Source organism: Suricata suricatta, chromosome 2 (assembly GCF_006229205.1).
Source record: "Suricata suricatta isolate VVHF042 chromosome 2, meerkat_22Aug2017_6uvM2_HiC, whole genome shotgun sequence".
NCBI classification, from domain to species: Eukaryota; Metazoa; Chordata; class Mammalia; order Carnivora; family Herpestidae; genus Suricata; species Suricata suricatta.
In genome coordinates, this window is record NC_043701.1 from 158,789,129 (window position 1) to 158,801,817 (window position 12,689).

Consider the following 12,689-nt stretch of genomic DNA (forward strand, 5'->3'; position numbering starts at 1 on the left):
TCCGCAGGAAGGGTAATGTGGTCACTTCACACTTTAGAATGACTGTTCTGGCAGCAGTGTGGATGGCTGAAGGGATCCTCACAGCAATTGTGCCGAGGGACAGATGATAAATGATGGTCTGGAACAGAGATGGGGGAAATGACAGAAACAGGGTCAAAAACTCTCTTGGAGATGGAATTGGGGACCTCAGACACCTTCCTAACTGCTAGCACCTAACTCTGGATAAGGATGCCCATCTTTGAAACTGGACTGGTCCTCCATCCATTTATGTGTTTAGTCTGAAAGGAAGATGATCAAGTCCCTAGGAGCCCCCTTGATCCTGCAGGCACAAGTAGGAAGATATTTTACAGATGCTTTTACTTCACGAGTGGCAGCCCTCCCCCCTCCCCCCATCTAACACATACACACACATACACACACTTTGTCTTCATCACATTTCCAAAGGAAGCACATTGCAAGATGTTATCTATCTCTAGACATCTGACTCACACAGAGGAAAAGACGGGTAGGACCCATCACCTACATCAAGCTATCAAAATACTCCTTTCACTGCTTCTACTCAGTCTAGAGGACTCAGCCTGAAATTATTTTAAGATTTTCTGCTATTTGATGGGACACCTGCGTGTCTTAGTCAGTTAAGTGTCTGACTTTGGCTCAGGTCATGATCTCATGGTTCACGGATTCAAGCTCTGCGTTGGGCTCCATGCTGATGGCTCAGAGCCTGGAGCCTGCTTCAGACTCTGCGTCTCCCTCTCTCTCCGGCCCTCCCCTGTTGGCGCTCTGTCTCTGTCTCTCAAAAATGAATAAACGTTAAAAAAATAAAATAAGAAAAAGATTTTCTGTTATTTATAATGTTATGGAAAAGTAAATTACTAACATTCACAGGTGATAATCCATAGGGTAATAACCTATAAAGAACAAGTTTGTTTTCCTTTTTAAATTTAGGATCTTATTAGCAATACATTAGCATCATTAATAGAAAAAAAGAACCATTGATACAGAAACTCAAAACCAGCCATTAAGAAAATAATGTAATAATCAACATCGTGAGAGAAAACAGGTCCTCTCATTTGATCTACTGGCAAACCCAGGTTTATCCTGAACTTTGAGAGACTCTCTGTCCCGAGTGGATGATGAAACATTCAAGTAAAAGGTAAGGAGTTTTAAGTGTGAGTTTCGGAGGGATGCTGCCCCCCAAGAAGTTCAGGGCTGGCCACAGTCCTCCAGCTCACTCCAGTGCTGGGACACTTCTGGGACGACCAGCAGAGGTTCCTTTCGAGGAGTTTTGACGTCACCAGCCTCGGGACTCGGGTCTTATAAAACCTTCCTCCATGTTAAAAAAAAAAGATAATGTTCCACAGGGATACGTTTTTCATCGCTTCTCCAGCTTCTTGTACTTGGCTTCTACCAGGGAGACAAAGAGAGAGAGAGAGAGAGAGAGAGAGATCTTTTAAAATCAGCTCTTACAAAGATCTTTTTTACTTAGCATTTTCAGGCAAATTAAAAAATATCGATTATGTAAAAAAAAAAAAATCTATTGGCTTCAATCTCATCATCGTCCAAATTGGGTCCAACCTGGAGGCACGCCGTCAATATTAACTATCATATTAGCTAAGGACAGATACTTTTGGGTATCGATCAACCACGTGCACAACTTAAGACGGGGAGTCAAACACACACACAGAATGAAGAACAAGTCCCCTAAGTTCTAACCCTGTCATCAGAACCTGCTCCAATGGCTCCACCAGGGTCAAGCAGATCTACTGGCACCTGAGCCAGGAGGAGCTTTACTAAGCACAGTACAGTGTTTCTCCAGGCACTCTCTGGGAGCCAGACTCTCTGGACGTATAAATGTCTGTTTCTCCTTTTCTTTTCTTTTTCTTTCTTTTCTCTTTTTTTAATCTTTGTTTATTTTTGAGAGAGAGAGTGCGAGCAGGGGAAGAATTGAGAGAGAGGAAGAAACAGAATCTGAAGCAGGCCCCAGGCTCTGAGCTGTCAGCATAGAGCCCAACGCAGGGCTCGAACCCATTAACAGCAAGTTCATGACTCTGCGCTGAAATCAAACACTTAACTGACTGAGTCACCCAGGCACTCCACTCCTTTTGTTTTCTTATCCCTACACCTCACTATAGGAAAGCAATTTTGAAAGACAAAGACAAAGAGATTGGGGTGCCTGGGTGGCTCAGTCGGTTGAGCGTCTGACTTGGGCTCAGGTCATGATCTTGTGGGTTCGAGCCCCTCTGTACAGACCGCTAGCTCTGAGCCTGGAGCCTGCTTCATATTCTGTGTCTCTTTCTCTCTCTGCCCCTTCCCTGTTCACGCTCTCTCTCTCTGTTTCTCAAAAATAAATAAATGTAAAAAAAAAAAAAAGGAAAGACAAAGAGATTTAAAAGACTCTCAAATAAGCCTCTTATTGTGATAGATTTCCTTTTTCTTTAAAACCTGGAAAGCATTTGGTACAATGCCTTCTATATAGTAAGGTTAACCAGTCACCATTTAGTAAATTTAATTTTGGACAATGAAACTGTTAATCACCACTCATGTCAAATCTCAGTTAAAAACCACTCTCCTAAAGTAGTCAACAACTGTCAATGATGAAAATAATCTATAAATTATACTGAGGATAAAAACAATTTCATTGTTTTTAATCATGGATGTAAGAGCCAGAGCCAGAGAGAAAGCCATCAACAAGTACCAATTTCCTCCTTAAAGGAAAAGTAAACTCTTGACTGACTTTTCTGTTTTTTAAGACATATGTATCTGCATTATTAAAGATGCTTCAGCCTGCTGAACCATAATTTTAAGAGTTCAAGTTCTGTAACCAAACAGACCTGGCTTGGAATATAGCACTTTCACGTGCCAGCTTTGTGTCCTTAATGCAAGTTATTTAACCCCATCAACCACTTTCTTCCTCCAAGGAATGGGGATAAAAATCATGTCTTTATCTCACAGATTATTGGGAAGATAAAATAATACATGTACAGTACTAAGAATAGTACCTGATATATATCAAGTACTGAGGAAATAGTATTTTTATTACTACTACTACTAAAAAATTACTCTCATTAAGTTTTTGTGAAAATTAATTAAAACAGATGGTTATAGGTACACCATAAATGTTAACTATCCTATTGGCTGGGGTCATACAGGGTGGGGATGGGCGGGGGGGGTGGATTACTCTTATTACATCAAAACAGAATAAAAATGGTTACCCAGTTTTTTTGAATATGCATCCAACTTGTAGGCTGCCTGCTCAAGAGCTGCTACCTGTTCTTCAATTACATTGATCTGATCCAGGTAAGGCTGCAGTCCAGCATCTTTGAAAACAAAGACAGGCCACATGTTCATACAGCCTCAACAAGGAGTATAGAAAAGACTGGAAAAGAAAGAATGCTAGTGTCCCTCCAACTCGGCCCAGGACACACTAGATGGGGTGACATATTTCTGATCACTCACAGGACAGCAGCTAGCTGATCAGGGAGATTACTTCTCTCATCTACTAATTTTCCTCTCTTTTAAATTCCTTGCTCCTCAAGCAATCTTTCTGTAACTGATTCAGTTTCCCGGGTCATCCCATACTAAGAAAGAGTGCCCTAGAGATAGGGAACATACATAAAACTCAATGGAAAAATATATTCTACCAGTCTCGAAATTAGCATTTTCCATTTATAGATGTTCTGGTTTTCTGCTTAGAAAGTAGTCCTTTACGGATTGCATTGTTAAATAAATTCATTAGAATCTGGCCATTATTTTTCTCCCCTCTCCTTTTCCAGGAATAAACTGACCAAATCAAGATTCAGAAGCGGAAATAACCATACTGAAACATGCTAATCTTCAAAATGGAAGAAATTCACCTTTACTTTGTAATTAATTCACTTTTAGAGAATGAGCTCCCTTGGAACAGGTGACGTCTTCCCTCCACTTCTCCACAACCCCAAGCACAAAAGAATATTAAATACAAACATGTTAAATTATAAATGTTATTACTTACACTTTTGGTTTAAGTCCTTTAAGTTTCTACTAATGTTTATAGCAATATCTTTCATTTCAAGATACTTCAGGCTGGTTAGTTTATTCATATTTTCCAGGAGCTTATAGTCTTCGCTGGTGGCTTTAAAATAAACAGAAGATGTGATGCCTTTAAGACTTGTCATAGATCACTGGAATGTGGAATTATAGGCCAAATGGTAGTTCAAGGCAGGACCCAGAGAATGTCAAAGGAGCAGGCCACTATTGATTTACAACATTTATACTCAGCCTGTGTACTATGAATGTCTAGGTAGAAACTCAGATAATAATCAGCATACTATTTAAACCAATTAAGATCCAGAGACTTCAGAATCTTGGTTAGAAAGGGAAATAAATTCATGCCCTAAGAAAAGAGAGGTGACATAGTCTTCGTATTTCTGTGGTATGAAAACATAAAATTTCGGGAACTGCATCAAAAATATATACAAAATCAACTAGGACCTCACCGCTTCTTAGTAACGCATTGATTACTATTTGACTCTATACTGCATTTTATGCACTGACTTTTCCAAACCATTTGTCTGCTCCTCATATACTCAATTCCCTTCCCCATCCCTACTCAGAAACAAATGGCTTCTACTCCAATTTTCCTGAAAAGTGGAAAACTCTACTTACATAAGCTCCCTCAACCTTTCTGCCTCACTTCAAAACTTCTCTGTACCCTAATATTGTCCCAAGTGGCAGGAGGGCTCCTATTCTTATCAAGACAACTTCTCCTGTGCCCTTGCTTCCAACCCTTCAGGGCCTCTCTTCAATCATACCTTTTTCCTCACATTCCAAATCTCTCTCTATCCTGGCAGCTTCTTCTCTAACCTGAAATATATTCAGGTTTCCGCAGCCCAAAAGCATTCTCTCTTCTGCTACACCTATATCATTTACTCGTAAAGCAAAGGAGCTTCACTGCTAATCCTTTTGAAAAGAGTAACTTATATTCACTGCTACCTCTTCCTCACCATTTGTTCATGTAAACCCTTATAGCCTGGCCTCTGCCCCACTATCCAGGGAAATTACATGCTTCAAGGTCATGGTGCTTCCTTAACCACCAAATCCACAGTGTCTTCTCAGTTATTATCCCCCTGAATCTCTTCATAGTACCTGGCCCTGTGATCTCCCTCTTTTCACAAAATGTTCATTTCCCTTGTCTGCTACATCATCATATTACCCTATTTTCTAATCTCTTTCAACCTGCTCTTTGTAGCTTTCTATGCCAGATGCTTTCTCATTCATCCTTAACTATCCCTTCCCAAGTTTTACTCAGCTGTGACACATGACTGATGTTTACAAGGGTGGTACCTTCCTATGGGCATCCCCAGGGTGATGCTAGCTTCCTTTCAAACTCAAAAAAGCATTTGTACAAGTAAGAATGACAATCACAGGGGAATTACGATTACAATTTTAATTACTTAAAATTAATTTTATAAGCAAGTCATGTGTAATCAATCCTAGGTACTATAAGTACTGTTGTTAGAAACAAATGATTTGCCCCATACAGGTATTCACTGGGACTGTAGGTGAGGCCCTTGGCTACCTGAAAGCGCATCCTTGCCAATCTCATCCTGCAGAGCCTCGACACACACCACAGTGCAGGTGACTCCCAAATCTGTTTCTCCTGCTCTGATCGCTCTCTGAGCTCAGGACTCACATGTGCAAGTCACTTGAGTGTTCTGATAATATCAAAAATCAGCCAAGCCCAAACCAAAAATATTTTTACACTAAACGTGGTTCCACTTTTCTACTTCCCTATTTTAGATGATGGTACCGCCAGTTTAAAACCTCAAACACATCTTGGGCTGCTCCCAACCTTCCACAGACACTTCAACAAGTCCTATAAATTCCACTTCTGTGATATTCTTGTACCCAGGCTCTCCTTTCCATTCCCTTTACCATCCCCCTGTCACTGACCATCACCATTTCTTTTCATCTGAAATCTTGGCCATATATCCCTGAGCTCTATCTTTCATATTCATACGTCAGTGCTAGCAAATTAGTCTAAAACAAAGGCTATACACTCTAATACCTAGAAGCCAGCAAGATCATATAAATGACTGAAGCAAGCCAGATGTTTGCATGTTAAACACATTGGATTATTCACTTCCATAAAGAAATCTGTTTGTTCCCACTTCTTGGAACATGCAGTCTTCCGATCCATCATTTACTTTATGAACTTCGATAGAAATATTGGTACAGAAAATTGTTTCTCTACCACTACTAAAAAGAACACTGTAAGAACAGTGATAAATGGCAACTGACCAGGTCTCAGTAAAAGGGAGAAAACAGAGTGGTGGGGGACACATTACATCGCCCTAAATCATTTAGAGGAGACAGCTGCTCCGCTCTAGCCAATCATAGCATTGCAAGGGGGAAACAGTATTGCCAAAATCTTTGGAATTTTTAAAGAGAACCCAAAAATCTATATTTTGCTACTTGGTTTTTCTTGCTCAGAAATAACTAAGTAACTAATCAGACTGATAGAGCCTCATAAGCCCTCCCATTCTCATTCAAGCCTTTTCTCATTAATTCTGGTTCCCAAATTAAACTCACATCAATTGCCTGGGGAAGTGAAACAATATAAGAAATGCTTATGAGAGGCCACATATGACCAGACTTCACTTTTTGGACCCTTCTTCACACATAGGTCATGTATTGACCTGAAAATACACAATGAACCCCAAAATTAATCATGTCCCAAAGGGTGGGTCACCAAATCCTCAGACCAAGCTGGCAGGTCCCTAACTCTGCAGATTACTCCCTATTCCCCAATTTCATTTCTCTTTGCCCTAGTAAATACATCTGCTTTAAGAGAGCAAACTGCTTGCTTATACCACACCACTCACTAATCGTTTCCCCCTTTTGGTCAATCATTCCCTTCAGGGTCCTGATCAAAATGCACCTCCCCCAAGAAAGCACTTCTTGATGAATTCGTTTTCTGTCTTCTCATAGTTAGTCTACACTTACGGAGGCCTGCAGAATTGTATTAAGTATTTTTATGTATTTTTGAAATTAGCTAGTGAATTTCTACAGGGAAGGAACAGACCTTTTTCTTTCCCATTCATGACTTTCCCAAACTTCCAACAGGCGTATTTCAGAGCATGAGTAGTGTTGGGGAGGGAGGCACAGACTGATGCTGCTAAAGCACCTCACAGGGCTCCCGGAGCCAAACCGCAGCTCCATAGATTTGTATAGGGCAGTACCCGAATCAGCCCACCCCACGCCTTACCCGTCAGTTCCCCAGTCAGGTAAGTTGCCATTTTGGAGAACATGTCCCGGCAGAGCTCAGTGATGTCAGCTTCAGCCGGCTCCTTTGCTTCCTCAGCTGTCTCCACGGCGGCATCGTCTGGATCAAAGGAGAACGAGTAAGTGTCCCACCGTACACCGTGTCCTAATCCAGCGATGGCATCTTCTCCCCAAACCCCTTCACCTGTCCTCATTCGATCAAGTCGGCTCCACTCTCTATGTGCCATAATTTAAAGTCTCTCACTTTGTCCTTGCACCACCTGACACCCCAACTCTGCTCCCTTGCACCAGCCCTTGGCTCACACCCGATCCCGTGGCCAAACCATCTCAGTCGCCCGGTCAGGTGCTCCCCTCCGACCTGCTTGCTCCTGCCAGGCGAGCCCCGGCCTCGTGCTGGACACTTCATCCCCAATCACTCTGCGTACCTCGAGCTGTCTCCTCTCTTTGGGTCGCCGGGACACCCTCAGTAGCCGCCGCCGCCGCCATGCCTGGCCCCGCGCTACTTCCGGTTGTGGGATGCCTGCGCATGCGCGCCGGGCGTATCCCGCCCTCCCCGACCCCGGGTTCGCAGTCCTGGGATTCTCCACCTCTCCGCTGAGTCTTGTTTCACAGGATGAGTAATAAAGTATAAGCATGAACCTGACAGTGAAGCTCAAATAAGCTATGGTGAGTCCATCCATTGCCAAGAGTTGCGACGCCTGGAACGGAGAATCTGCTCATCCCTACATTATAGTAAGACCGACGACCTGTCCGGTTGGTTGAGTTCAGGTGGCCTGCTGACCAAAGTCACAGAGATAAGTTGCCCCTCTCCAGAGACTCCTCACCCAGGCTGGTATTAGTCGCCAAAGACGGTTCAGGGAATCCTTTTGAAGGTAGTCTCATCCAACCTTTAGGAAATCTTCACTCATTGATTTCTGAACAGAAATACTCCCCCTTCAATGTCTTGGATAAACAACTCATTGCATTGCCCCTTTTCCTTTTTTAAAAGTTATTTATTTATTTATTTATTTATTTATTTATTTATTTATTTATTTATTGAGAGAGAGAGAATGAGCAGGGGAGGGGCAGAGAGAGAGAGAGAGGGAGGGAGAGAGAGGATCCCAAGCAGGCTAAACTCCCATTGCAGAGCCCCAACTCACAAACTGAGAGATCACCTTAGGGGAAACCAGGAGTCTGACACATTACGGACTCAGCCATCCAGGCGCCTCAGCCCCCTTTCCTTAGGTTGCAGGTTGGTACCTACTTCTCTTCAGCTGATACAGCCTTTCTGGAAGAAAGCTTTGTAACTCTTTTATGACTGAGGATACACTCTGTTTATCTTGATTGCATTTAACTGTTTCACAAGTCTCCTAGGTGTAGAGAGTGTATGTGATGGGATGGTGAAACAGGTGGGAGAAAGGAATGGATGAGAAAAAGCAACTAGGGAACAAGGTGCAAAATGAGGAAGAGGTAAAGATCACAGGGCAAGGGAAAAGGGATATATAGCAGGTCTTGGGATGCAAAATTATACACCCAAAATCTTGGTGAAGTTTTCAGTTTTATCCCTGGTTATCCTCCATCTGCACCCTCTCCCCTCCCACACTCTACACCACACACACATACACACCAACTACCCTTCATGCCAGAGTAAGGCCTACTTTACTCTCTTCATCCTGAGGACCAGGGATCCCTAGGTCACAGTCTCCACTCTCTCTAATGGTACAGTCATAGTGCCAACCATTTCAAATCATTGCTATGAACCAGCAGTTCTTGTTTCAGGAATTATTGGGCAGCCCAGCCCCTTCGCATTGTCACTGTCCCCACTCTACACTTCCCAGCAGGGATGAGTGCCCCCAGCCCAAGTACAAGAATGGCTCCCAGCTCCAGCCTCTTTTCTTTTCCCTAAAATCCCAGAAGCAAATGCAAAGTCCTGATTTTCCTAAGGATTTTTATTGATAGCCACCAGAGAAACCCATATTGTTCTTTACAAGAATAGAGTCAGAGCCCACCACATTTTAGTCCAAAGATCTCTGTTTCTGGAGGTCATTTCTTTGTCTGATTCTCCTTAGGCTCCATCTTTGTCCCGGTTTACAGTCCCTGCAGTTCCCAGTGTTTAGTGGAATGTTGGGAGCAGGCGCCTTCACAGACTTTGCTCTGAGTGGAGGGGTCACTCCAGCTCCTCTTTGACATTGTAATCTCCACACCTGAGAAAGTCTTTTGTCTTCTAAGGCTTCCCCTTCTCTTTCACTTGGAAAGTATGGAGAAGATGAGAGTCCTGTGGGTGCTAGCCTCAGCTCTCTAGATCGACAAAGGATAAGATTCACTGGCAAATATGAAGACATTCAGATAATGCTGCTCTGTTCTACTTTTTTCCCCCAAATCGTGGCTATCCAGGTGCCAGGTGCTTAGGGAACACCACCCTCCCTTCCTTTATTTGGTTTATTATTGCCTTTATTTTCCCATCACAGCAGAGCTAGGAGCACAGGAAGTGAGAGGTCCAGTGGGAAGTGTTATTTCACAGAGCTACATGGCTGCACACAGAAACACTGAGTCACAAGCACAAGCGTGATGCAAGCTACACATAGAAACACTGGCTCTAAAGGGCAGACGCGAGGTGGACTCAGCAGTAGCAGTGGTGGGAGCTGCTGCCCTAGGAATAGAGGGCATGTCTTGAGGAGGTCTCTGTGGAGGCAGTGAGGGAGGAGCCTGCGGTCTGCTTTAGAACCCCTGCCCCACCACTCTCCTGCCCGCTCTGGACTCCTCAGGGGACTGGAGTCACAGCTGGGGCTGGCTGCAGGTGTTCCCAAATGCCTTGATCCCCCTGTTGGAATAAAAAGGGACAGGTCATTTGAAGGAGGAATTTGTATCCCACTTCCTTTTTTCTAGAAAATCTGTAACTGATTCTTCAACCTCAGACCATCTCCTGGAGCCCAAGGCAGCCTTCAGGCCAGAGCAACCAACTTCAGGCCTTCCTTCCACCCCTTACTCCCACTGATATAGTGACTACTATGAACATGTTGCCCCGGGAGCCTGAAAATAGGCTCTTCCCAAAACGTTTTGCCTCTAGCCACTGAGTGGAAAAGATGGCAGAATTCCAATGTGGGGAACCAAGGGGATCAGGTGAAGGCTCACTCACCATGCCTGGGTAGGGAGTTAGCTGGCCCTTCCCTTCCAGCATCTTCAGCTTTGAGCCCACAGCATCCACCTGGGACATGACTCCTTCTAGGACAGTCTCCAACTTCAGAACTCTCCTTGTGAGTCTGTACAGGATTTGAGAGAGATGGAAGGAGCAGAAATATGTGCCTGGGGGGCTAAGTGTCTGTAGGGGCAGGGAGGACAAAATGGTTGGATGAGAGCATGGAAGGTAAGGCCCAGCCTTGTAGGGAAGAGTTAAAGGGAGGCAGAAGTTCTTCCTGGGTTCAGACAGAATTATAAGGTTGTGGGAAGAAGCTCAAGGTAGGACACTATAAACACACTCAGCCCTGGGGCCCCTGCTGCACATACGTGTAGAATTCTTCTCCTGAAACCCAGCCACCTGCTCTGGTAGCCTCTGGACCCGACTCGCCTGGTGGACTACTCACAATGGACCGGCCCAAGTTCTCAATCTCAGCGTTGAGGGCCACCTGATCAGGAAGTCAGAGAGAAGAAGATGACTCTGGGAATTGATCAGCTCCTGTTTCATCACCTGCTCAAATGGGACCTCAGGACCAGGCCCTTTGGGCTCCAGTTCATGCTAGTCCCCTTCCCTCTCAAACTCTAGAGACAATAGGATCAGTGTGGTGGTACTGGATACAAAGCTGGACCAACCTCTGGGAGGAAATCACTTCCCCAAAAACCAAAACATGAGCTCTTGGAAGCCTTAATTAATGAGACCCTTGCTAGAATCCAACTCAATTTGGCAAAGGAAGAACAGTACCAGGATTCCTGCCACTTTCTCTCCTGCCCTTGAATTTTTGGTCTACAATGGATGGGGATGAAGCAGGCACAGCTAAAGAGCTAAGGATCTGAATTTGAAAATCCCAAGTAGAAGGCAAATCCTCAGAAGCAATTGTCAGAGATTCTTGGGCAATTGATCCTTTCCCCCTAAAACCGTTTTATAGCAGTGGTTCTCAACTTTGGCTGTGCATTGGATCACACTAGGGAGTCTTTTTGAAGTACTGATGTCTGGGCCCTCACTCTTCCAGAGATTCTGTCTAGGGTATGTGGCCTGAGTATGAGGATTATTTGACTCCCAACCCCCACCCCACCAGGGTATGCTAATGTGCAGCAGTTTGAGAACCACTATTCTAGAGAGTACTTTCCTGCCCATCTATCAAAGGATTTTCAGTTTGGATTTGTGTTCTGAGTATGTTCTCAGGGAGGGGAGAGTGAACATTTTTCTTTCACTGCCTCTCCACCAGCCAGCTGGGCTCACCTTCTTCTCCTCTAGGTCCTGTTGCATTTTTTCCTGTTCTTTCTTGTCCAGGATGTGATTCCCATCTTGGTCAAACCTGGTGAAGGCGGCTGTGAGCTCAGTGATCTCATGCTCTGCGTGTCCCAGTCTGAGGAGAACAGTATGATGAAATGATTTCTGTCCTTTTGTGGCTGTGATCTTTCAATATGGACTCCCTACTTTTTTCCAAACTCTATGGCTCTTGTTCTCTGGGGAAGAAGGGGACTATGTGGGAAAGCCAGGATCTCCAAGGTCTAGCATTTTTACTCCCAAGAAATTGTTTTAATCTATTTCTTCCTTCTCTGACTCCTGCTGACTAGATTCAGGCCCTCCTCATGTTCTGTAGGAATTATTGAAAAATCTCTGCTTCTAAATAATCTGTCCCTCCACCCCTACCTGGTTAGCTTCTTCACTCCCTACCCCTGAAATCCATCTTGTATAATGCAACTAGAGTAATTAATCTTTTTGGAGTACAGGTCTAAACATACCCCTTCCCTGCTTAAAATCCCTCCTGGGCACCCTATTCTTTGGATAGAATGGTGGTATTCAAGGCCCTTCCTAGAGTGGTCCTGGCTCATTCCTCTGGCCTCATTTCCTGCTATGCCCATTTTTATTTGATACCTTAGCAACTTACTATTCCTGTATATGTTGCTCAGCTGAAAACATCTGTGCTTTTGTATATGCTTTCAATCTCTTCTTGGAGTGGACTTACCCTGCTTGTCTACATGTAAGCTTTTCATCCTCTAAAACCCTATTCATACATCACCTCTTCCAGGAAGCCTTTCCTTAAGCTCAAAAATAGAATTGAATACTCTCTTTCTTTGTGCTCCCTCTCTTCTGGTCACTTCTCTTGTTGAAATTGTTCTGTGATTCAGTTTATTTGCTTATATGTGCATGAGCTCCTGGAGGACAAAGACTGTCTCATTTAATTGTGTGCCCTACTCAGTACCTGGCCCACAGCTGGCGCTCACAATACATTTGTTCAGTGTTTGTTAATATGTTTAACTGGGAGGCA

At 43.9% G+C, this 12,689-nt stretch overlaps 2 protein-coding genes across 2 annotated transcripts in view; both read right to left on the minus strand.

Moving 5' to 3' along the window:
* Window positions 1-824: 824 nt before the first annotated feature.
* Window positions 825-7,766, minus strand: BLOC1S2 (biogenesis of lysosomal organelles complex 1 subunit 2). The gene is made up of 5 exons (XM_029916495.1): window positions 7,689-7,766; window positions 7,247-7,363; window positions 3,992-4,111; window positions 3,213-3,317; window positions 825-1,404 (listed from the first exon to the last, which is right to left on the minus strand). The coding sequence occupies exons 1-5, from the start codon at window positions 7,747-7,749 to the stop codon at window positions 1,373-1,375; spliced, it is 435 nt and encodes a 144-aa protein (XP_029772355.1). The 5' UTR covers window positions 7,750-7,766; the 3' UTR covers window positions 825-1,372.
* Window positions 7,767-9,184: 1,418 nt separating this feature from the next.
* The window catches only part of PKD2L1 (polycystin 2 like 1, transient receptor potential cation channel), a 29,727-nt gene continuing 26,222 nt past the window's right edge, over window positions 9,185-12,689 (minus strand). Inside the window, exons 12-15 of the mRNA XM_029916508.1 lie at window positions 11,657-11,783; window positions 10,747-10,865; window positions 10,379-10,502; window positions 9,185-10,063 (exon numbers count right to left, since the gene is read on the minus strand). Coding sequence (XP_029772368.1) covers window positions 10,004-10,063; window positions 10,379-10,502; window positions 10,747-10,865; window positions 11,657-11,783 — 430 coding nt within the window. The 3' untranslated portion in view covers window positions 9,185-10,003. The remainder of the gene's footprint in view (window positions 10,064-10,378; window positions 10,503-10,746; window positions 10,866-11,656; window positions 11,784-12,689) is intronic.